We start from the raw sequence: 21508 nt of genomic DNA on the forward strand, positions 1-21508 counted from the left end.
GCTGGCTGAATCCATGGATGTGGAACCCATGGATACAGAAGGCAAGTGAACTCAGATAGTTAGACTTTTAGATTGTCTTTGCTTTGTCTGTAAAGAGCAAGGTCCTTGAGTTGGATCTGTCTTTGACTTCCAGCTCACTAATTCTAGCTAACAAGTCATGAAAATTCTTTTAAAACTCAATATTCTCTACAAAATGGGGCTAATGATAGAATCCTGTGTGCAGGAACTAAGCCATGCAATGAGGCCCCTACAACAGAATCTAGAACACAGGAAGCATCTACTAACTGGTCAATACCACCCCAAAGTCAATCCCAGAAGCTCAAGGTCAGCTTTATACCTTCCCTGGGCATACAGGTCCCTAACACATGCACCCCAATTGAGGGAAACTTTCGGAGAGGAGTCACAGAAGCTTGCTGGCATATGGAACCAGGGCAGTGTGGACCCAGGGTAGGGCAAGTAGAAGGAGGAACAGGGCCCAGCTGTGGTGCTTAGTTGGGAGCAGGCGCCCTGTGGTGGGGATGTCATGGCTGAAGAATGCGTGGGAACCGAGTGGGGGTGGGAGTAGGGGTGGGGTGGCAGGAGAGCCAGAGGCCAAGAGCCAGGCCTGAGAGCCTACCCATTTGGGATCCCAACCTGGGGAAGCTAGGGAATCTGGAGGCCAGAGAGTCCAGGATGCCCCTCCTGACCCAAAGGAAGCCCAGGGGTCAGGGTCAGGATATTAATTGTTTTCAAACAGATCAAAAGTTTTTGTTTTGTTTTCTGGCTGTAAAACAGACAGGAGCACTTGTAGCTCTCCATAGCCAGGCCAGGAACAGGAAAGAGGGAGACAGCCACAACCATGAGCCTGGACCTGGGCAGGATCTTTGTCCCTAGGTCAGCTCTGCATTCCAAATCCCCATACCCAGGGCACAGTAAGGCTGCCTCTTCTTTTTTGTGGGGGGAGTGGGGTACCCGGGATCGAACTCAGGGACACTTAACCACTGAGCCACATCCCCAGCCCTATTTTGTATTTTATATAGAGACAGAGTCTCACTGAGTTGCTTAGCACCTCGCCATTGCTGAGGCTGGCTTTGAACTTGTGATCCTCCTGTCTCAGCCTCCCAAGTTGAGCGGCTGTGATTATAGGCACGCACCACTGTGCCTGGCAAGGCTGCCTCTTTTGAGGAGACAGGAAGAAAAGCCTGGCTGGTGTGGTGGAGTGTCAAAGCCATTTGTGCAGGGCAGGCTTCTACACAGGGGTCTGGGGGGGCAATCGTGCAAATGAACTTAACTGTGCATCCACTTGCAAACGACACAAATATGCACAAACATCAGCCAGTTCTCTAAGTTCTGAAGTTTTCAAATATTCAAATAACTGCAGGTGTGTACTCCATTCACAGGCCACACTCCCCCAAGGAGAAGGGGTGCCTAGAAATGGATGGGGGTGCACACTGCATAGAGAGGGGAGCAGGCAAGATTAGTTGAGCCTCTTCAATATGAATATCCTTCCACAGGAGGTCCACAGTGGCTGGGAAGTGGCCCATTGCATCCCTCTCCTCTTCCCCTTCCCCAATATTTTCTCCCTAAACCTCTGGAGTCTGAATTCTTAGGAATGCCTTCTTCCTGAGGAATCTCACCAGCCCCCTCCATCCAGGACCCAGGGAGACAGTCTTCCTCTTCCCTTGGGGCACCTAAAAGACATGGTGACTCAGGGAGCAGGGGCTTAGGTGGGTGGGTGACTCAGTGTGTCTGGAAAGCGGGATGTGGTCTACTGACAGAAGAAGCTATGCTCATGGCCTATACCCTACCCCCAAGGCAACCTGAAGTCCACACCTGGGCCACAAGGCCACCAGGGCAAGGTGGTGGGAGTGCCGGGGAGCTGCTGCCCACAGACTCCAAGCTGCCAGCTAAGGTCAGGGTGGAAGCAAGGGCCTCCTTGGCTCAGGGTCAGGCCCATGGACCTCTCTGCTTGTGGTATCAACTGTGCCCCAATTCCTGTCTCCAGTTCTCTCCCAGAGCCCTGAGGGTCACTGGCAATGTTGGAAATCAGACCCCTTTGTTGTCTGGCATCCCAGTATGCAAGAGGTCAGGGCTGCCTCGAATCTCCCTGAGCAAGGGCCAGAGAGCGGGTTTGGGGAAACAGCTCTGAGCACACCAGCAGACCAGTCTGGTTTCCTGCCTGCTGTGCTGTTCCTGCACAGAAGGTCCAGGAACTTCTCCAGGGTACCAAGGGCCTTAATTTTGCCCTTACTGCAATAGTAACCGTAACTCAGACAGTAACTGTCCAAGCGACTTCAAATGACAGGGCCTGGTTATCCTCAGGGCAACCTGAGGATCATAGGTAAGCCAGGGGGAGTCAAAGGGACTCTCATGGCTGGTCCACAGTGCAAGTGGAGGAAGCGAAGGAGGAGAAAGCTGGGGAGGGCTGAGCAAGCCGAGGTAAGCAGGGCCACCAGCCACATTCCAAGGAAAGAGACCGGTGCCTGCCACAGTGGCCTCTGCATCTTAGACCCCTGGATGCAGAAGGGTTAAGAAATAAGGCCAGGCAGGAGAAGACGGCACAGAGAGGGCAGCCCAGGGACCCACAGTTCAGGGGTGGCAGGCCAGGCTCAACTGAGGTGTGTGTGTGTGTGTGTGTGTGTGTGTGTGTGTGTGTCTGTGTTTAGGAACTAGAATCCAATTTTCCTCCAGGGGTGGGCCATGGGACTTGAGCATCAGTCACACCCAAGAGGGAGGCCTGATCTGACCTTGAAGCTTGGCCCTGTCAGGCTCTCGGGCCCTCTCGGCCACCCCCAGGCCTGGCCCAGCTCCCCACCAGCCTCAATTCACCCTGTTGGAGAACTTTCTCCAGAGCCCTTGTTTGAAGTTCCAACTCAGCCAGCCCCACCCTAGTATGAAATCTGAGACTGAGGATACAGCCTCAGCCTCTTGCTGTTCCCCAAATCACTCCCATTTCCAACATCAGCATGGCTTCCTATCCATTTTTGAGGCCTCCCCCTCCCCTTCTCTATGAAGAGTCCACAGACCTTCCCAGCCCACTCCAATCACTTTGAAGTCCTTGCCATCAGGGCTAAGAGGGGTGGAGGGGCCTCCTACCCTCCAGCATGGCACTTCACACACTTGTGCCTGAGAGCTCTCAGTCCCTGCTGGACTATAAGCCCTTTGAAGGCAGGGCCTATCTGGCATCTCTCTGTACCTCCCACAACATCAGGCCTGGGACATATTAGGCATTAGTGAATGCAGAAATGTAAAACATTGAATGGAGAAGGATGTGGTCAGGGAGACATTATTTTTCCCTAAAAACCAAGCTCATTTCCCCTTTAAAAAAAAAAAAATGAAGTGAGAATCAGAGGCACAGAACCCAGGGGGTTAGAAAGCCAACATTTTCATGTTTACTATGTGGTAATGGCTAATATGTTCTCAGATTTAGTCTTTACCACCAGCTCTATGGAGAGATATAATAATGGTCCCATTTTACAGGTGAGAACACCAAAGTTCAGAGATGATGGTTACTTTTCCCAAGAGGGATGGCTAATGAGTCCAGGATTGAAAACTAGCTCAGGTTGCCTCCTGACCCCATGCCCTATCCACTCTGCCTCCTGTTCACCCCATGTGCCCAGCAGGAAAGATGACAGCTCACTTCCCAGCTTGCCCACAGCCCAGCAGATAAGGAGGAAGAAGGGTCTCCCATTCCACCCAAAGTGAGGAGGGGGAGGGCAAGGAGAGGGCCCGACCGGGATTCCCAGGGCCTGCACCCACTCATCACCTTGTTTACAGTTCTAGGAACCATGACCCTGGCCCTGGCTATTTAGAGACAGGCTGAAGTCAGAGGCAGAAATCGAGGAAAGGTTCTGATATCTCATCCCCTGAGCATTCCAGGCAGCCTGTTCAGGGTCATTCCATCAGGCCAATGGCCTGAGTGCTGGGCCATCTGGTCACTCCAGGGGCGGGACTCTTCAGGTCCCAGAAATAGTGAAGGGGTTACAGAGGGTCCTCCTGGACAATGTACTCTCTTACTCTCTCGCTCTCTCTCTCTCTCTCTCTCTCTCCCTCTTGCTCTTGCTCTCTTGCTCTCTTGCTCTCTCTCTGGGCCCTGACCTCAGCTAATTAGCTTCTGGTGTCTGTGGGGTAAGAGGGCTGATGCAGAATATCTGAGTTCTCTTTGTGTGTCCCCTTTTCCATCCCATCTTGGCCTTGGCAGGGCCCTTCTAGCACACAGGGGCACAGGTATATCCCCTCCTTCTCTGACTTTGACAGCTGTCTTCTGAGTCCCAGAAAGCTATTGCTGCTGCTTAGGACCACAGGCTAGGAGCAAGATCCCATGGGATCCCAGGGAAAACTTCTCTTCCCCTTGGACAGGGGTGGTGGCTGGGAGACCTATTCCTTGGAGCTGCAGGCTTCCGAGCACTAACCTAGACAGATGTGCAGCCCCAGGGCGGGGGAGAGGGACAGACAGGCTGGCAAACAGCAGTGTTCCGCAGAGCTGGAGGGATGGGGGAGAAGGGAGAAGAACGCGCGCGCGCGCACTCACACTCACACCACACACACACTCGTACACACACACACACACACACACACACACACACACACACAAGGAGTTTGGCCAGAAAAGTTTCCTGCAGAAGGAAAAGCCTCCCTGGTCGCGGGATCCTCTCGGACCCAGGGAGATTTCCCCAGGAATCCTCTGGCAGGGCAAGAGGCAGCGGTGGCGCCGTCCACCAACAGCAGCAAAACTTCGGTCCTAAAAGTCCCCCAAACTTCCCCCTCCCTCTCTCCCTCGTTCTTTTGTTCCCCACTGCATTGCCAACCAGGCAGCTCCCGGCTTCCCACACTGGACTGTCCTCCCCCAACCCCAAACGCTACTCGGCCCGGCCTGCCCGCGCCCGGCACCGCGCGCCCCGGCCGGCCGCGGGGGGCTGGGGGGCGCTTACCCGCCTTGCAGGGGTCTTTGTAGTTGAGGGGCTCCGGGGCGTCCTCCTCTCCCAGGTCGTAGGTGTAGTCGGCCAAGTCCAGCGGCCGGCCGGGGCGCGGGAGCAGCAGCAGCAGCAGCAGCCGGAGCGGCAGCGGCAGCGGCGGGCGGGCCACGCCGGGCATGCTGGCGGGCGGCGGCGGCGGGTCGCACCCGGACGCGGGAGCGGCGGCGGGGAACCGAGCTCTGGCGGCGAGGGGGAGGCGCTCCCCGGCGGCTGGCCGCCCGCTCCTCGCTCCCCCCGCGCTGCCTACCTCTTCCCTTCCCGCTTCCTGTCTCCCGCCCCCCGCTCGCCGGGCTCGCGCTCGCCCTGCGCCCCGCGCTCCCTCGCCCTTCCCTGCGCTGCTCCCTTTCTCTCCCGCCCGCCCCCCGCCCCCCGCCTAGGGAAATGAGCTGCTGGAGGGCGGGTTTTCGCCCGAGCTCGGCCCCCCTCGGGGCCGGGACTGTGCTCGGCCCGGCCGGGAAGCGCGCCAGCCGGGGCGGGGAGGGCGAGGAGCCGCGCCGCCCGCCCGGGAGGGGCGCGGGGCCGGGCCCGGGGCCGGGGAGGGGGCGCCGGCGCCCGGGGTGCCCGGCCGGCGGCCGCTCCCGCCCGGGGCCCCCTAGCGGCGACTTGCCCCGCGGCCGCCGGCCCGAGCCCCTCCCGGCCGCGGGACACGCTGTCAGGACTCTGCCGCCGCCTCTGCCTCTGTCCCTGGGGCTGCGACCGTGGTCCCGGCCGGCATCTCTCGTCTCTCCCTCCCTCCGACCCTCGCTCTCTCCCAGCTCGCCCTCTCTTTCTGTCTCTCTCGCCGTCTCTGTCTCTGCCCCTCCGTCCGACACACCACTGGAGGGCGCCTCACGCCCGTGGATGGCTCCTGGGTCCCCTCCCCACTGTCCCCTCTCCCCAACCCGGGATGGACTGAATCCCAACACTCTTGGGACAGTGGAGACACTGCAAAACCCCGACTGTTCCCCCAAGGCCCGCCCCATCCCCGAGCCGGCCCCAGCACTCTGGACTTAGAAGGTGTCAGAAGGTACAGGTTGGACCCTTTGTTTTTCATTCAGGTTGCTTTATTCTTTTGTGGCAGGAATCCCCTGGCCCAGAGGAGCCACCTCTCCTCTGCCCCCTCCCCTCCCACCCTCTCCCACCGCTTCCATTTCTCCAGGGCCTGTCCCTGGGGTGTGGACTGGAGCAGCTTCTGCCCGCAGCAGGCAAAAGACCCTTTGCTGGAAGATCTTTCCTGCCTGGTTCACTCCCACAGATCCTGTGAAGCAAGAGTGTTGTTTATCATGTGAGGGAGAGAGCCCCTGTCTGGGGTGCCCAAGCCTGTGTCTTGTGAGCCTTCCCTCCCCCCAGCTCCCTAGACCACTGGCTTCAGGGCATCCCAGTGCCTGATCAGCTGCATGGCCCAAGACCTTCCTGCTTCGGCTCAGTGCCCTGGCAGCTGCAGTTGCTCACCTGGGAGTCCTAGATGTAGTAGAGAGGCACCTCTCCACACAGGGTGCTCACAACTAGGCCCAGGAAGGTCAGGTCTCCTCTTGAGGATTCAGAGCCTCCCTTGTGCCCCTCTTCCTGGCCCAACTTGGAGTTAGACGCTGCAGGTTTGGCCTGAAAAGAGCACCTGCTTTAGAGTCTGAAAACTGAGTTTCTTTCTCACCCTGCAGCCCTTATTGGGGTACCCCAGGCATGTCGGGCAGCCTCCCTGTGCCAGAAGTCAGAAGCCCACAGGGAGTATGTGGATTCAGCTGAGGCCAGTGCCCGGACAGTGGGCAGCTAAGAACAGTAGGGAAGCTGGTGCTGGTTGAGGGTATAAAGGGGCACTCACCTGGCAGCCCAAGAGAAGCAGTGCTTCACAGGTGACAAATAGCTGTCATCTTAAATGCTCTTCCCCACGATGTCAGGAGGGAGGGAGACCACTCCGTTCACTGATACACCTACCTGTAGGTTCTGGACTTTTCTAGTGAGAGCCTCGAGACTGGGGATGCTATCTGGAGCCATCTTCATGATGTAGCAGTAGGTTCCTGGGGCTGGCTTATAGGCAGTCAGGAGCTGGGCATGGAATGCTGGAGGTCATTTGGGAAAGTCCCTGCCTTGCTGGCTCCCTAACCCTGGTCTTCAGCCAGCTCATTCTAGACTGCATTTGGGAAGTCACATTGGAGTCTGGGATTCAGGCACCCCAGGGGAGGCAAAGGGCTAAGGGAGATGGAGAGTTGGGTGCAGTGAAGTAGCACAGCTGGTTGGCTCTAGCAAAGCCTTGTCATCGGTTCCCCAGGTTGGCACACCCACCCGCTGGTAGTCGTACACGATGATGCCAGTGGAGCCGATGGAGAAGGTGGCAGTGGCACCCGCATGCTCACTGAGGGCCAGGCGTTGCTGGGCTTCTGGTGCCCCGATGCTCATCTCAAGGACCTGGTGGTTATAGTGTGCCATGAATTCCTCTTTCCCCTCTCAGCCCTTCAGTGCCCTTGCCCATCCTCTGGCTCCTTTACTCAAAAGCAATTCCTTCTCTCCTGAGAGCTCAGGGTAGGTGAGCAGAACCAGGTGCTAGAGGGAACTGGCTGTCACCCTGTAGGACAGCAGCCTGTTGGAAAAGGCTAGTCGGGTGCCACCCCATTCCTGTCTCTGTCCTCGCCTGCTCCCCACCACTCCCCTTGATGGTTTCCTATCTGCCCAGCCCACACGGCCCCCTGACATGCCCTGTGCCCACTGCTCACCCCATCCCGGGCCTGCTCACCATCTCGGTGTGTTTCTGGCTCATGTGGAGACCCATGAGCAGGGCCCCTACGATCACCACGACGACAAGGACCACCACCACCACCACAATGAGAAGGCGTTTGAGATGCACCGGACAGCAGGGGATGCGGAACCGGCCCTGGGGGGCTGCCGAGTAGTCCTGACAAGATGGCAGGCAGGGAAATAAGCATGAGGTCATGAGGATGTCCCCTCCTTTCCCTGCACAAACTGGACACATTCCCACACCCTCTCAGGGCCGGATAGCCAGTGCTATGGATTTGCAGAGGAGGGCCGAGGTCAGAGGAGCCTGCTGGGATGAGGTGGCCAGCACTCCAACAAGCCTGGGTTAGGAGGGACCCAAGAGAGCCTGGTTCACCAGTCATCCCCTGCTGTTCCCTCTAGACCCTCCTGAACCCCAGTGGTGGCACCTGTTTCCCAATGATCCAGGCTTTTGCACCTCCAGGCCTTTATCCATGCTGCTGCTTCTTTCTGCCACGGCTCCCTCCTGTGACCTCCCGAGTACTTAGTGGCTCTTTCTCAGTGCTCTCTAGAGCCCTTTTCATTAACCGACCCCCATGGTGGCTCCCAGCCACTTTTTGTCAGAATTATGGGCTTCCATGTCTCTCTGCCCAGGGGCCCTGTGCCAGGGGTCTTGGTGTCCCAGACCTAACAGCACAGTCCTAGGCTAGTTGATTGAATGAACCCGAATGAAGAAACAGACCCAGGGAGGATGGAGGAGGCAGGATCCAGTACACTTGTGTGCACACGCACACACGCACACAGAGCTGACCACACTCACCGGTGGGCTCTCCATCAAGACCTCCTTGCTGCCCGCATCCATCTTGCTGCAGACCTCCTCTCCTCATCTTGCAGGTGTGACCAGGGTCTTATATGCGTCCCACAGGGAGAGGGGACAGAGTTGAAGGATCGGGTCCCCTGTTTGCTAGCCAAGCCCTTGGCTTTGAAGCCTGTTTGTTCCTGGCCCTTCAGAGCCAAGGTCCTGATAAGCCAGCTGCAAGAGCCCCCAAGGGCCCTTAGCCCTGGCGCATGAGTCCTCTTGACTCCAGCAAGAGCAAACCTGGTGAGCTGAGCAAACTTGCCCGCAGGCCACCTGCGCCTCTCGCCGTGGGTGTCTTCCTGGCACGTCTGCCTTTCTTGCTGGCTACCTGCCCTGCAGCCCTGTGCTTCCTCCTTTCTGCTGCCGGGGTGAACTTCTCCCCAGCTGTGGTTCTGACCATCCCAACAGAATTTCCCCAAGCATAGGGATGGGCTCCAGAAAGGGGGCAGAGGAGGTGGTGCTGGAGACCCCGAGGGTCTCTGTGAAGGTCCGTCAATGTGCACTTCTCAGAGGCCCGAGTGCTGCTTGCCTTGCGTCCCACCTCCCACTCATCCTGCACTAACCTCAGACTGGCCCCCAGTCATTCTTTTCCTAATTCTGGAGATTCTGTCCCCGCTGGTGGGAAACTCTTAGTCAGGGTGGGTGTTTCATTCTTTGCTCTGGGCTGGTCTGTAAGCCAGAGGCTTCTGATGACAGATTCCATGCCTGACGCTGCTTTCCTAGGCCAGGACCTCCTTGCACAGGGCTGGGTGTGGTCCCAAACTTTTGTCCTTGGATCAGCCCACACTGCCAGCCTTCTTATCCCCTGTCCTTCTGAACTCCTTTTATATCCTTGGATGCCCATCTGCCCAGCAATGTGGCACACTCCTGTAGTCTCAGCTGCTTGGGAGGTTGGGGCAGAAGGATCCCCTGAGCCCAGGAATTGGAAATCAGCCTGGGCAACATAGCAAGATCCCATCTCAAAAAACAAACAAGCAAACAAACAAAAAATAGCCAGCTGGGCACAATGACACACGTCTGTAATCCCAGTGGCTAGGGAGGCTGAGGCAGGAGGAACATGAGTTCAAAGCCAGCCTCAGCAATTTAGTGAGACCCTAAGCAACTTAGTGAGACCTTCTTTCAAAATAAGATATTAAAAACGGGCTGGGAATGCGCTCAGTGGTTAAGCGCCCCTGGGTTCAATCTCTTGTACCAAAACAAAACAAAACAGAGCCAGGTAGGGTGGTGTGTGCCTGTGATCCCAGCAAATGGGGAGGTTGATACTGGAGGCTCTCAGGTTAGAGCTCAGCCTCACCAACTTAGTGAGGCTCTCAGGAGTTTAGCAAGACTGTCTCAAAATAAAAAATAAAAAGAGCAGGGGATGTGACTCAGTAGTAAAGCAACCCTGGGTTCAATCCCCAGCACCAAACCAACAAAACTAAATGTGCCCTGAATGCACCCAAACCCATTCACTTTCCATACATCCCTCCCCTCTCCCTTACTCTTACCCATCTCTGTTTAACGTACTCAGTGAAATCTATCAATAACTTGGAGTTGGCCACACCCTTTCTCTTGGACTCCCCTTCACTTGCTGGGCCATGTGGTCTCAAAAGTCCTTTCACCTATAAACCTTCATGAATGTATGACTAGAGCCCCACACCTCCTTCTCTTGGCCTGACTCCCTTGTCCTCCTATACAGCTGTCCCTCCTTATCCCTGCGGATGAATTCCAGGACTCTCCCCCCATGGATACTGAATACATAGATGCTCAAGTCCCTTATGGTATCTAGTATTTGCTTGTGACCTATGTACATCCTCCTGTGTACTTTATTTTCTAATTAATTAATTAACATTTTGGTACTGGGGATTGAACTGTGGTTTAACCACTGAGCAACACTCCCAGCCCCTTTTGATATATTATTTACAGACAGGTCTCACTAAGTCGCTTAGGGTCTCACTAAATTGCTGAGGTTGGCTTTGAACTTGCCATCCTCTGGCCTCAGTCTCCCTTAGCTGCTGGGATTACAGATGGCCTCCCATATACTTTAAATCATTTATAGATGACTTATACTTAATACAATGTAAATGATATGTAAATAGTAGTTATATTGTATTACTTATGGAATAATAACAAGGAAAAAAAATCTGTACATGTTCAGCCCGGACAGTGTGTTTTTCCCCCAAATACTTTCCATCTACTCTTGGTTGAATTGGCAGATGTGAAACCCATGGATACAGAGAACCAGCTGTACTTTAACTCTAAGATGTCACCCAGTTCCAGGCTCCCTCACACCTTGTCCCTGTCCTTTGATCAGGAGTTGGCCCCCTACTCTTCAGCCCTGGCAGGCTCCACTGTCCCCAAAGGAACCCTCTCCAGCTGGAGGGCCTCCGCTCAAGGTTGTTCAACAGCATGGCATGTGAGCTGAGAACCCCTGAGTTGCTCAGGGGAGAAAAGAGGGAAGGAAATGTTTGTTCCTACCACACTCCTCCCACCCCCCCAACTGCCCCTTTAAATATTTGCCTAAGCGTCCAGCAGATGAGTGTCCTAGGATAGGTGGAGGAGGTGGAGAGGTGTGGGAGGGAGAGGGAGGGGAAGCAAGTGTCCTCCTCTCTGCTTGGCCTCAGCTGTGTGCAGGTGCCAGATGTAGGAGACAGCTCGCCTGCAGTGCCCATCCCGTCGCCCCCCAGGCTTGCTCTCCCACCCTCCGTTGTCCTGACAACCTTGGGATTGATGGCTGACTCACACGCACTGGGCCTGAGCCAGGTGGGCAGTTGGCCAGGCCAGCAGGAAAGCCAAGGAGAACTGCAGGCATCGCGGGGTCCCTGTGGGCATCTCAGGGGGCCGCAGTATCCAGTGATGGGGACTGCTCTGAGCAGGTGCTGTGAGCGGTGCTAGGAAGAGACCCCAGTTCTCTCCCAGGTCCTCAGTGTCTGCGGCAGGCTGTCGTTCTCAAAGTTTCATTGCTTTAAGAAATAAAAATTAAACCAAATAACTTGTCTTTGGGGGCTGGGAAAGGGTGCTGTCAAGTTTCATAAATGAAGTTCAGATGCTGACACCACTTGGTAGCGGTCTGTGCTCCTGGGAGGAGGAAGGAGGGAGGACTTTTAGCTGGTCACCCATAGCCCTCAACCTAGACCCCCAGACCGACATCTGTCTTCTAGGCCTGTGCTTAAACCGTTTTTCTCTCTGAATGCCACCCACCCCAAAAGGTCAAGAGCCAAAGCTCCTGCTCTGTGACCTTGCTGTGCCTCCTCTGAAATCCTCTCACCTCCCTGCTTCACCTTCATCTACCACTGGTACCAACCGGGGTTCACACTGGAGCTTTTGTTTGCCCTGTCTTTCCAACCAGGCTGCACCCTGGACAGAAAAGAAACACGCTCTCCTGGTGCTTCTGTGACTCTGCCACAGGACAAGAAGCAAGCACATAGCCATATGCAATTACAAGCAGCCATAAGACCGTCACCAGAGGAGCGGCCTCTGGCTGGGTGGCCCAGAGTGCTTTCCTTTGATAGGCGGCGGGCTCAGTGCTTCCACTGGCAGCTCTGGGACTCAGAGTGAGTCATTATGCTTTTCTGGGTCTTCATTTGTTCATCTGTGAAATGGGACTACCACTGCCTGTCTTCTCTACCTAGGCTGTTGGAGAGCTCCAGCGACTTTGCTGGTGTAAAGTCCAGTCGTCATTGTTATCATCACGGGCTTCATCCCCGGGACACCCCTCACTGGCTAGCACAGGACCCAGACTCCTCCTTGCGTCTGTCTCTGGGTTGCCCTCTGAGAGCTCTGGGTGGTGGAGAACCCCATGGTGGCACCCTTTTGTGTGTGCCTCTCCGTCTCCTCCTCCCAGCTCCTCAGCTGCACGGGTTGGGACAAGATTCACTCTGCCCTTTGTGTGCTGGGCAGAGCTGTGCCAGGGACGGGTGGGGATCATTGCCCAGCTGCCCCAGCCACGCTCCCCACCCCCATTGCTTCCCTCAGGCTAGCATGGGGACGGCAGCACAGACGGCTGGACACTGTGGCAAGTGGGTATCAAGGGGCAGGGGCATTCCTGAGTGGACTTCAGCTCAGAGCAGAAAAACCCACCCGGACAGGCCGAGGTTGGGTTCAGCTGGGGACCGGCAGTCTCAGTCCTCCACTGATGTGGACAGAGGACAGAGCACACGACAAGAAGCCCAGCTCTGACTTCCAGGTTTCTCTTGCCCTATACCTATGAGCTCTTGGGACAGTGCCCCTGTCCTCCCTGGAGATGTCATGGTATAGAGCAGCAGTTCTCAATTTTTTTAGTTTCAGGATCCCTTGATATTCTCAAAAAGTACCAAGGACCCCAAAGAGCTTTTGTTTTATGTAAGCTAAATCAATCGAGGTCTGCTATATTGGTATTTGCTGAGGAATTTAAAAACACTTATTTAAAGTAGTAATGACAAACCTATTATATGTTATAGTGAATCACGCACATTTCTAAATGAAAATAACTATTTTTTTGCCAAAACATTAGAAAAGTATCACCGTTTTGCATTTTTTGCAAATCTCCTTAATTTAGGGCTTAATAGAAGACACATCATGTAACCTCTGGAAAATTCCAGGGTACTCCTTATGGGAGCGTGGAAGTGAAAAAGGCAAACAATGTCGTCTTATTAAGAAAAGTTTTTGTTGTTGTTGTTGTTGTTTATTTAGTAGGTTTTTTTTGTTGTTGTTGTTGTTATTGTTTTGTTTTTGGAGCCACATCCCCAGTCTTTTTATGTTTTATTTTGAGACAGGGCCTCGCTAAGTTACTGAGGCTGGCGTCAAACTTGGAATCCTCCTGCCTCAGCCTCTGGAGTCTGCTGGGATTACAGGCATGTGCCACCATAGGAGGCCAGGAGAAGTATCTTGATCTCAATGCTCCGTGAAATGTTCTCAAGGACCAGTGGTCGCAGAGCCATCCTTTGAAGATCCATGCCGTAAAGGACTGCTGTCAACTTTGAAGTTGGACTCCTGGCCCTGGAACCACACTTGTCTCATTTGTAAAAAGGAGTCAGCATCGCCTCTCTCAAGAGGACAGAGGATTATGCTCAGCACACAGCACACAGTAGAGATATGGAGCTTGGCCGCTTTCCAAGCCTCAGTTTCCTCCCTTGTGAAACAAAGGGCTAGACGGGAACATATCCAGGGCACTTCCCAGCTCCTACCGGCTGTGGCTGTGCAGTGAGAAATGTTCCAGAATTCCACACGTTGCCACTCCAGCTTCCGTGGCTACATTTCCCTTTGCAGCCCAAAGACACATTATATTTAGTGGCGGGGGCTGGGGGAGGGAGGGGACATGATAACATATACGAGCATCCTTAAGCTTCTAATCTGTCATGCCGACCCAGATGTACGTGTGTCATTTATGACATGCTCCTAAACTCTATGTGCCCTCACAGCTAAAACGCACATGCAGATACACAGAGGCACATGGATCCATGCGCCCCGGGCCGAGACGGATGTGCACAGTCTCCCCAGTGCACGGATGCGCGTGTATTCTCACACACATGCACTCACACACAGAGACCGGGGACCAGACACACAGGCAGATCGCCGCAAAGAGCCCTATAGGGCACACCGCGGCCGGGTGCAACCACTCCTTCTTTCCGCCGCTCCCAGGCTCAGGCCTCCCCGCTCCGCCCCCGCGCGCGCCCCCGCCACCCGCCGCAGTCCGCATCCACCCAGCCCCGGCAGCCCTCGGTTGCGGCTCCAGGTTCCGCGCAGCGCTCCCGAGGCGGATCGCGGGAGCGAGCAGGGGAGGGGACCGCAGCCGGCGCCCCAGGGCAGGAGTCCGCTGCGCCTAGTGGGCAGGCGGCCGGAGCTGCGGTAGCTCAGAGGTGACAGCCTGCGCGGGTGGCACAGCCTGCAGGGAGAGGTGGGGCGCGGGAGGGCGGGTGGCTGGAGGGAGAACCTGCAGGCGGCATGGCGGGGCTGCGGGCCAGGCGGGGCCCTGGGCCGGGGCTGCTGGCGCTGTCCACGCTGGGTTTCTGCCTAATGTTGCAAGTCAGTGCCAAGAGGCCCCCCAAGACGCCCCCCTGCCCACCCAGCTGCTCCTGCACCAGGGACACCGCCTTCTGTGTGGACTCTAAGGCAGTGCCCAGGAACCTGCCCTCCGAGGTCATCTCCCTGTGAGTGTCCACCTGGCCTTGAGGGTGGGGATGGGAGCAGGAGGGCAAGGACCACTTCTCTGGGAGTGGATGGGAGAAACCCTGCTTTGCTCTTCAGACTGTAAAGACCAGGAGGACCCCAGGGGTCCTCAGGGCTGGGTCTTCTAGGCCCCAGCTGCACACAGCTCTGAAGTCATGCAGCCTCAGTCTCCAGAAAGCAGGAGTTTATGGTCAAGGGTGAATCATCACCAGCAGCAGCAGCAGGGAGACCTACTGTGTGCAGGGCTTTAGACTTGGTGGAGTGCATATTTACAAGAGCACAGAGGCCCCTGACTGTGGTGTTATACCAAAGGCAGAAAGGCGGGGAGGGATGGCAGCGGGGGAGGGATGACAAGGGAGCTTGCCCTGGGGTACCCTGGCATGCCACTAGGCCAGCTGCTCTGCACCCAGCTGGGCAAGCCTCACTTGCAGCAACTAGCCCCAAGGCTCCCCCACCCTTGCCTGTGGGACTAGAGAAGCTGCCAGTCCTTGAGAGCAGGATGCCAGGCCCCTCCCCCACCACAACACCCCATCCCTCAACAGCACCAGCACTGTGGGTGTTTGGATGATGAGGATGGTGCAGGTAATGGAACCTTTCTTGGCGGAGAACCAAGGTGAACCTAGGGCCACTGGTGCTCCTGAAGGCAGTGGGGGAGGAGAGTGCTGAAGGAAGGCAGTGAGTTTGGGAGGTAAAGGGAAGGACAGATTCGAGGTGGGGGCGAGGCTGATGAGAACAGAAGTTACTGCTCAGTCTACCTCCATAGACCCTGCAGACTCCCCACAGTAGTGACTTAAGTGTCCCCTACAGGACCCTCGTGAATGCCGCCTTCTCAGAGATTCAGGATGGAGCCTTCTCCCACCTGCCCCTGCTACAGTTCTTGTATGGATGGGGCCTTGTGGAAGGGCGGGTGGGGCATGGGAGAAGGGGACAGATGCTGGGCTGGGGTGAGGGAGAGTGGGTGGTGCAACCTTTGGAGATGAGGATGTAGGTGTCCTTCTGCTCCTTCAGGATAGGTCACAAAAGGTGGAGCAGTCTGGGGTCATGAGTCACAGCAGCAGGTGGAAAGGACTGGGGTGAAATAGCTTGAACCGATGCCTGAGTGGACACGGGCTCATCATGTTAGAGACAGGGATTGAGGTTTGAAGAAAGAGCCTGAAACTGAAAGGGAGCAAAGGCAGAAGAGCTGTCCATCAGGGGCTGGAGCTCGCTGGGGTGAGGGTGAGGAGACGCCATGAGGGCAACCCGGGAGTCAGCTTGGCAGGAGAACTCTGCCCCTGCCATTTTTAGGAGTAAATGGGACCCTGGGAGCTTCTGGCATCAGAACAGGCGACTCAGGGGTCCTCTGCTAGGGGCTGAGGTATGGGCGCGGGCAACCAGACCTTGCGGGGAAGCCTGGGGCTGAGACACAGGGCTAGGGCAGCAGGCGCGCCCTTGCAAGCTCTGATTCCACCTTTGTCTCCCCAGGTTACTCAACTCCAACAAGTTTACGCTGATTGGAGACAACGCCTTCACGGGACTGTCACACCTGCAGTACCTGTGTGTGGGAGGAAGGGGTGATGGGAAAGTAGAAGGAAGGAGGGAGCCCAGGCTGGGTGGGCTGCAGGGGAGGTGGAACAAGAAGACTGGTGGCGGGGAGGGAAAAGCCCTCGGCTTCCTGAGCAGAGAGTTGTTTCCATGCCTCTGCCGGTACCACTCAACCTGATGCCCTGTCCCTACAGGCTTAGTGACACTACTCAGTGGACGCCTGTCTTGGCTGGGATCTGGGTTAGGAGGGAAATCACTGCCGGGGGGCTCTGGAATCCTGATTGCCAGCTGAGCAATTTCTCGTTTTCTCCAGTTTCATTGAGAATAATGACATCTGGGCGCTATCCAAGTTTACCTTCAGGGGCCTCAAGTCCTTGACACACCTGTGAGTACCCCACATGCATATGCACACTGACCAAAGCCCTGCATCTCCTCTGGCCTTTGGCCTCTGTCATTATTTTCAGGTGACCCAGAGGCTTCTCTTGCAGTTCACTGGCCAACAATAACCTGCAGACGCTGCCCAGAGACATCTTTCGGCCCCTGGACATCCTGAGTGACTTGTAAGGCACAACTCCAGCCTCTTCTGAGGAGGCTCTAGAGGGAGCATCCCTGGAGAGAGTGGCGTGGGAGTTAGAATGGGGGTGATCACAAGGTCTTGAGAGGCTGGGAGGGCTTGGGTTCTGGGGGTTGAGAAGGTGAGGCTGAGTTCGATGTAGACAGTAGCCTTCCAAATTGGGGTTCCTCAAGTCACCTGTGGACCTTTACAAAACACACACGAGATACTCCGTGTGTATGTTTCAAAAAACGGTGTGTGTGTGTGTGTGTGTGTGTGTGTGTGTGTGTGTGTTTCAGTACTGGGAATTACACCCAGGGCCTCATGCATGCTAGGCATATGCTTCTACCACTGAGCTACATCCCAAGTGCCCAAAAATGTGCTTTGAAAATGTCTGTTTGGTTTGAGTCTACATTAGGGTCCTGTAGCCTAGCCACACTCATTTGTCATTATTTATACAAGAGAATAAAAGCCCTGGATGGTGGGTGGGTTGGAGGAACAGAAAAGGGGACAGACAGCTGTGCAGGTTGTCCACGGCAAATGGCACCTGGCCAAGGAGGACAGTGGAGGCTGCCTCCACCCACACTCCTCCAGCCAAGCCTGTGCTCACAGGGCTGCAGCCACCCAGGGAAACCCCCCTCTCTACCTGGTGCAAAGCAGCATGTGACAACCCCACGGAGGGAGCCTTGACAAGGCCTGCTTCTGAAGCCCACAGGGCAGGGTAGGCAGAGCAGCTCAGAGCCTGTCCCCTCTGTGCTCTCCTGCCCTGCCCTCGCCATCCAGGGACCTGCGGGGCAACGCACTGAATTGCGACTGCAAGGTGAAGTGGCTGGTGGAGTGGCTGGCGCATACCAACACCACCGTGGCGCCCATCTACTGCGCCAGTCCACCCCGCTTCCAGGAGCACAAGGTGCAGGACCTGCCTCTACGGGAATTTGACTGCATCACCACGGGTAGGAGGCGGTGCCCTGGCCCCACCTGAGCCTCCACCCCACCCCGCAACGCCCACCCAGTGGCCACTTCCTTCTTCCTCTGGTGTTGAGCTCCTCCTGCCTCTTGTCCCTGCAGATTTTGTGCTCTACCAGACCCTGTCCTTCCCAGCAGTGTCAGCTGAGCCCTTCCTTTACTCCAGCGACCTCTATTTGGCTCTGGCCCAGCCAGGCGCCAGTGCCTGCACCATCCTAAAGTGGGATTATGTGGAAAGGCAGCTCCGAGACTATGACAGAATCCCAGGTACCTGTGCCTGGCCCAGGCTGGGGGAACGTGGCCGTAGGCTCTCGGGGAAGGAAACTCCACTGAGGTAGAGGGACAGATGAGACAAGGTCTCCAACAGGTGACATCTGTGCAGGAGGCAGATGCTAAGAGGAAGATTCAAACACAATACTCTGTGCGATCAAGAAAGCCTTATGGAGGGGATGTCCAAGCTGGGGACTGGGGACGGACCCCACAGCCTCACGTCTATTAGGCAAGCACTCTACCGCTGCGCTCTATTCCCAGCCCCTAAGCCACCTCTTGAAGGATGGAGAGGACAGTCAGAGGGAAATGTGGAGTTGACAGGCGTGGCTGTTGAGCTCAGCTTTGGAGCCAGAGTTGGAGCTAAGACTGAAGACTGAGAGAAACTTAGGAGGAAAAGAAGGGAGGGAAGGGTGTGGTGGCAGGGGGAAGGGCAACCCCGTGGACAAAGTCAAGATGGTGTGCAACAGCTTTGTGTGTGAGTGCACGTGTGTCTGAGCCCCTGCGTCAGCTTCTTCAGGGGAAAGGTGGGGTCCGGATGAGGAGGAGAGGGATGAAGCAGCGATGGCCAGGTAGGGATGAGGGGTCCCATACCAGGTGAGCTTTGTGTGGCCTCACGTGCTTTGCGCCTGAGAAGGGCTCGGACAGAGCTGGGTGTGCGTACAGCACACAAGGGCATTCATCCTTGCCTATAAGAGCCCTTCCAAAGATGGGAGAATGTGCTTTCACGCACCACTATCCAAACATCAAGGGGGCCTTTTGGTGAGCCTAGGGTTTCTCACCCTCCCTGCTGACCACTTGCCAGTGCGGTAGTTTGGGCAAGTCACTTTCTCTCTCTGAGTCTCAGGGTTTTTTTTTTTTTTTTTTTTTTCTATGTAAAATGGGCAAAATGATGGGTCCTTTTCTGTGTGATTAACGGAGGTAATACGTGTTCATGCTCAGTGCAAGTGATCACACACAGTAAAAATCCAGCGATTGACATGTGGTTAAATAATCGATCAATATCTAGGGACACCTATTTTGGGCTCAGTGTTGGCTTGTATTTGAACCTTGAGGGTAAGGGTGGAGAAAGGGTGATACTAAAGCTGATGATTGGCTGTGAACAGTCAGAAGTTAGGGAGCCCTGAGCCCCGGGTGGATGACGCCAGTGCGGGTGGAGCAGCAGGCTGTGGGGACTGATCCTCCCTGATGAGCAAGACGGGGCGGGAGCTGCGGGGTCCACCTGGTCCTGCCTGGTCTCACTTGCCTCTGTCCCGACAGCCCCCTCAGCTGTGCACTGCAAGCCAATGGTGGTGGACAGCCAGCTGTACGTGGTGGTGGCCCAGCTGTTTGGTGGCTCTTACATTTACCACTGGGATCCCAACACCACACGTTTCACCAAGCTGCAGGACATTGATCCCCAGCGAGTGCGCAAGCCCAATGACCTAGAGGCCTTCCGTATTGACGGTGACTGGTACTTCGCTGTGGCCGACAGCTCCAAGGCAGGTGCCACCAGCCTCTACCGTTGGAACCAGAATGGCTTTTACTCTCACCAGGCCCTGCACGCCTGGCACCGGGACACTGACCTAGAGTTTGTGGACGGCGAGGGCAAGCCACGGCTGATTGTGTCTAGCAGCTCCCAGGCGCCTGTCATCTACCAATGGAGTCGTACCCAGAAGCAGTTTGTGGCCCAGGGAGAGGTGACCCAGGTGCCTGATGCCCAGGCTGTAAAACACTTTCGTGCCGGCCGCGACAGCTACCTGTGCCTCAGTCGCTACATTGGTGACTCCAAGATCCTGCGCTGGGAAGGCACCCACTTCTCTGAGGTGCAGGCCCTGCCCTCCCGTGGCTCGCTGGCCCTTCAGCCTTTCTTGGTGGGTGGCCGCCGCTACCTGGCACTGGGCAGCGACTTCTCCTTCACCCAGATCTACCAGTGGGACGAGAGGCGACAGAAGTTTGTGCGGTTCCAGGAGCTGGCTGTACAGGCCCCTCGGGCCTTCTGCTACATGCCTGCCGGGGATGCTCAGCTGCTCCTGGCCCCCAGCTTCAAGGGACAAACACTGGTGTACCGACACGTTGTGGTGGATCTCAGTGCCTAGAGGGGTGCCCAGGCCTCCGGGGTCCTTAAAGTGGCGCTAGAGGCTGGTAGGGGCCTCTATGAGCAAGCACATGTGCCTGTGAAGTCACATGCGGCCAGCCTGCATATGTGCCCTTACACACACACACATACACACACACACACACACACACACACACACACACACACTCATGAGCCCGGGGAACAGATCATGGACTAGCCCAGGGGAGCCATTCCTCGTCAATGTCGTCAGCACGAGCACCTGCGTATATGCCAGGCACCCCAGCACCCAGGTCCTCTAGTATCTGTGCACCTGTTGCTCCCCCATTCACAGGCCACACCCCCTTTCTCCTGCATGGGGTATGCGGAGGGGGACAGCCACACCCTCTTGTTCTCCTGCTTTGCCTTCCCCTAGGTGCTCCAGGTGTTTGTTTATCTGCTCCCACTCAGTGTTGCAACCCTGGCCACAGCTGTCACTCTCCTAGGTGCACCCGCCCATGCTGTGCCCCTTCTGCATGCACACATGGACACTGGCAGACACTTGGTCACGCACTCACACACACCCATCCACACTCCCACTTCCTATATAAACATGTCCGGGAGCGCGCGCGCGTGCCGACTCGCCCTGCCGGTGGGCTCACCTCTGTTCTTTCCTCACCACTCTTCTCGGCGGAGCCCACATCCCTCTTTCTCCTCTGCTCACCCCAGTGTGCCCACCTTGAGGCTGGAAAGGACAAGAATGGTGGTGAGCCTGTGATTCCAGTGTGGCCTCCTGAGGACGAAGCCCCTCTGCCCAAAGCAATAAGCAGCAGCAGTAGTCACCTCCGCGGCCCCTACCCCTGGGTTCTTCCCAGCACCGCCTGCCACTCTTCCCGGAGTTTTCTTCTGTGACCCTGAATTCCAGCTCACCTGGGGACAGGAGGCGGCTCAGATGGAAGTTTTCTTTCTGCTTTTCTCTGTAGCTGTTGCCTCCTGGGGCTCCGACCATCCTCTGGCCCACCCCGTATTTGGAGTGTGGTCCTGCACTGCGACTGGTCCTTGTGGAGTGCAAGAGCTGACCACGCCAGGGCAGCTGGGAGCACCTGAGCCACCTGTGCAAGAGCCAGGAGTAGAGCGTGGCTTCGAGCAAGCATCCTGGGGGCCTGGCAGCCCTCTGCTCCACAGAGGCACAACCCCGGGTGGCTGAGCCAGGCTTCTGCTGCCCTCTGCTGTGCGCTGGGGACAGAGCTTCAGGAGCGAGGCTGGTGGAGATGGGGAGTGTCCAGAGTGCTAGGACTCTTTGTGGCAGGATGCCCAGGGACACTTGGGGGCAATGCTATGATTCACTTGCTTCAAATAAAAAGTTCCACCCCACTGCCAGCTCTCAAATGTCATCAAGGTGTTTCACTGGGAACAGAGCCAGGGCTGGGCTACCTGTCCCTGCCGCACACAGGAGTCAGCATTGGTTTCCAGACCCTCTCCCTCTGGGCTCCCCTCCCTCAGAGAAGTGGACCCCCAAGGTCAGCTGGTGCTGGGGT

The 21508-nt window shown here is 56.2% G+C and overlaps 3 protein-coding genes across 5 annotated transcripts in view; 1 reads left to right on the forward strand and 2 right to left on the reverse strand.

Moving 5' to 3' along the window:
• The window catches only part of Bmp1 (bone morphogenetic protein 1), a 41431-nt gene extending 36129 nt beyond the window's left edge, over positions 1 to 5302 (reverse strand). The window contains exon 1 of one of the 3 annotated variants that reach the window (XM_047548691.1): positions 4911 to 5298. In XM_047548691.1, coding sequence (XP_047404647.1) covers positions 4911 to 5073 — 163 coding nt within the window. In that variant the 5' untranslated portion in view covers positions 5074 to 5298. Of the gene's footprint in view, positions 1 to 4910 lie in introns of all 3 variants that reach the window. The other 2 variants (XM_047548692.1, XM_047548694.1) reach the window with 2 other exon arrangements.
• A 730-nt stretch (positions 5303 to 6032) lies between these two features.
• Sftpc (surfactant protein C) lies at positions 6033 to 8615 on the reverse strand. Its single transcript, XM_047550433.1, has 6 exons — positions 8461 to 8615; positions 7663 to 7821; positions 7215 to 7337; positions 6867 to 6977; positions 6387 to 6536; positions 6033 to 6192 (listed from the first exon to the last, which is right to left on the reverse strand). The coding sequence occupies exons 1-5, from the start codon at positions 8500 to 8502 to the stop codon at positions 6396 to 6398; spliced, it is 576 nt and encodes a 191-aa protein (XP_047406389.1). The 5' UTR covers positions 8503 to 8615; the 3' UTR covers positions 6033 to 6192; positions 6387 to 6395.
• Positions 8616 to 14027: 5412 nt separating this feature from the next.
• Positions 14028 to 21367, forward strand: Lgi3 (leucine rich repeat LGI family member 3). The gene is made up of 8 exons (XM_047548057.1): positions 14028 to 14606; positions 15433 to 15504; positions 16090 to 16161; positions 16463 to 16534; positions 16638 to 16709; positions 17486 to 17655; positions 17771 to 17935; positions 19196 to 21367. Exons 1-8 carry the CDS (start codon positions 14401 to 14403, stop codon positions 20011 to 20013), a joined length of 1647 nt encoding a protein of 548 aa, XP_047404013.1. The 5' UTR covers positions 14028 to 14400; the 3' UTR covers positions 20014 to 21367.
• Positions 21368 to 21508: the final 141 nt, after the last annotated feature.

This window comes from Sciurus carolinensis, chromosome 4 (assembly GCF_902686445.1).
Source record: "Sciurus carolinensis chromosome 4, mSciCar1.2, whole genome shotgun sequence".
In the NCBI taxonomy this organism is placed as follows: domain Eukaryota; kingdom Metazoa; phylum Chordata; class Mammalia; order Rodentia; family Sciuridae; genus Sciurus; species Sciurus carolinensis.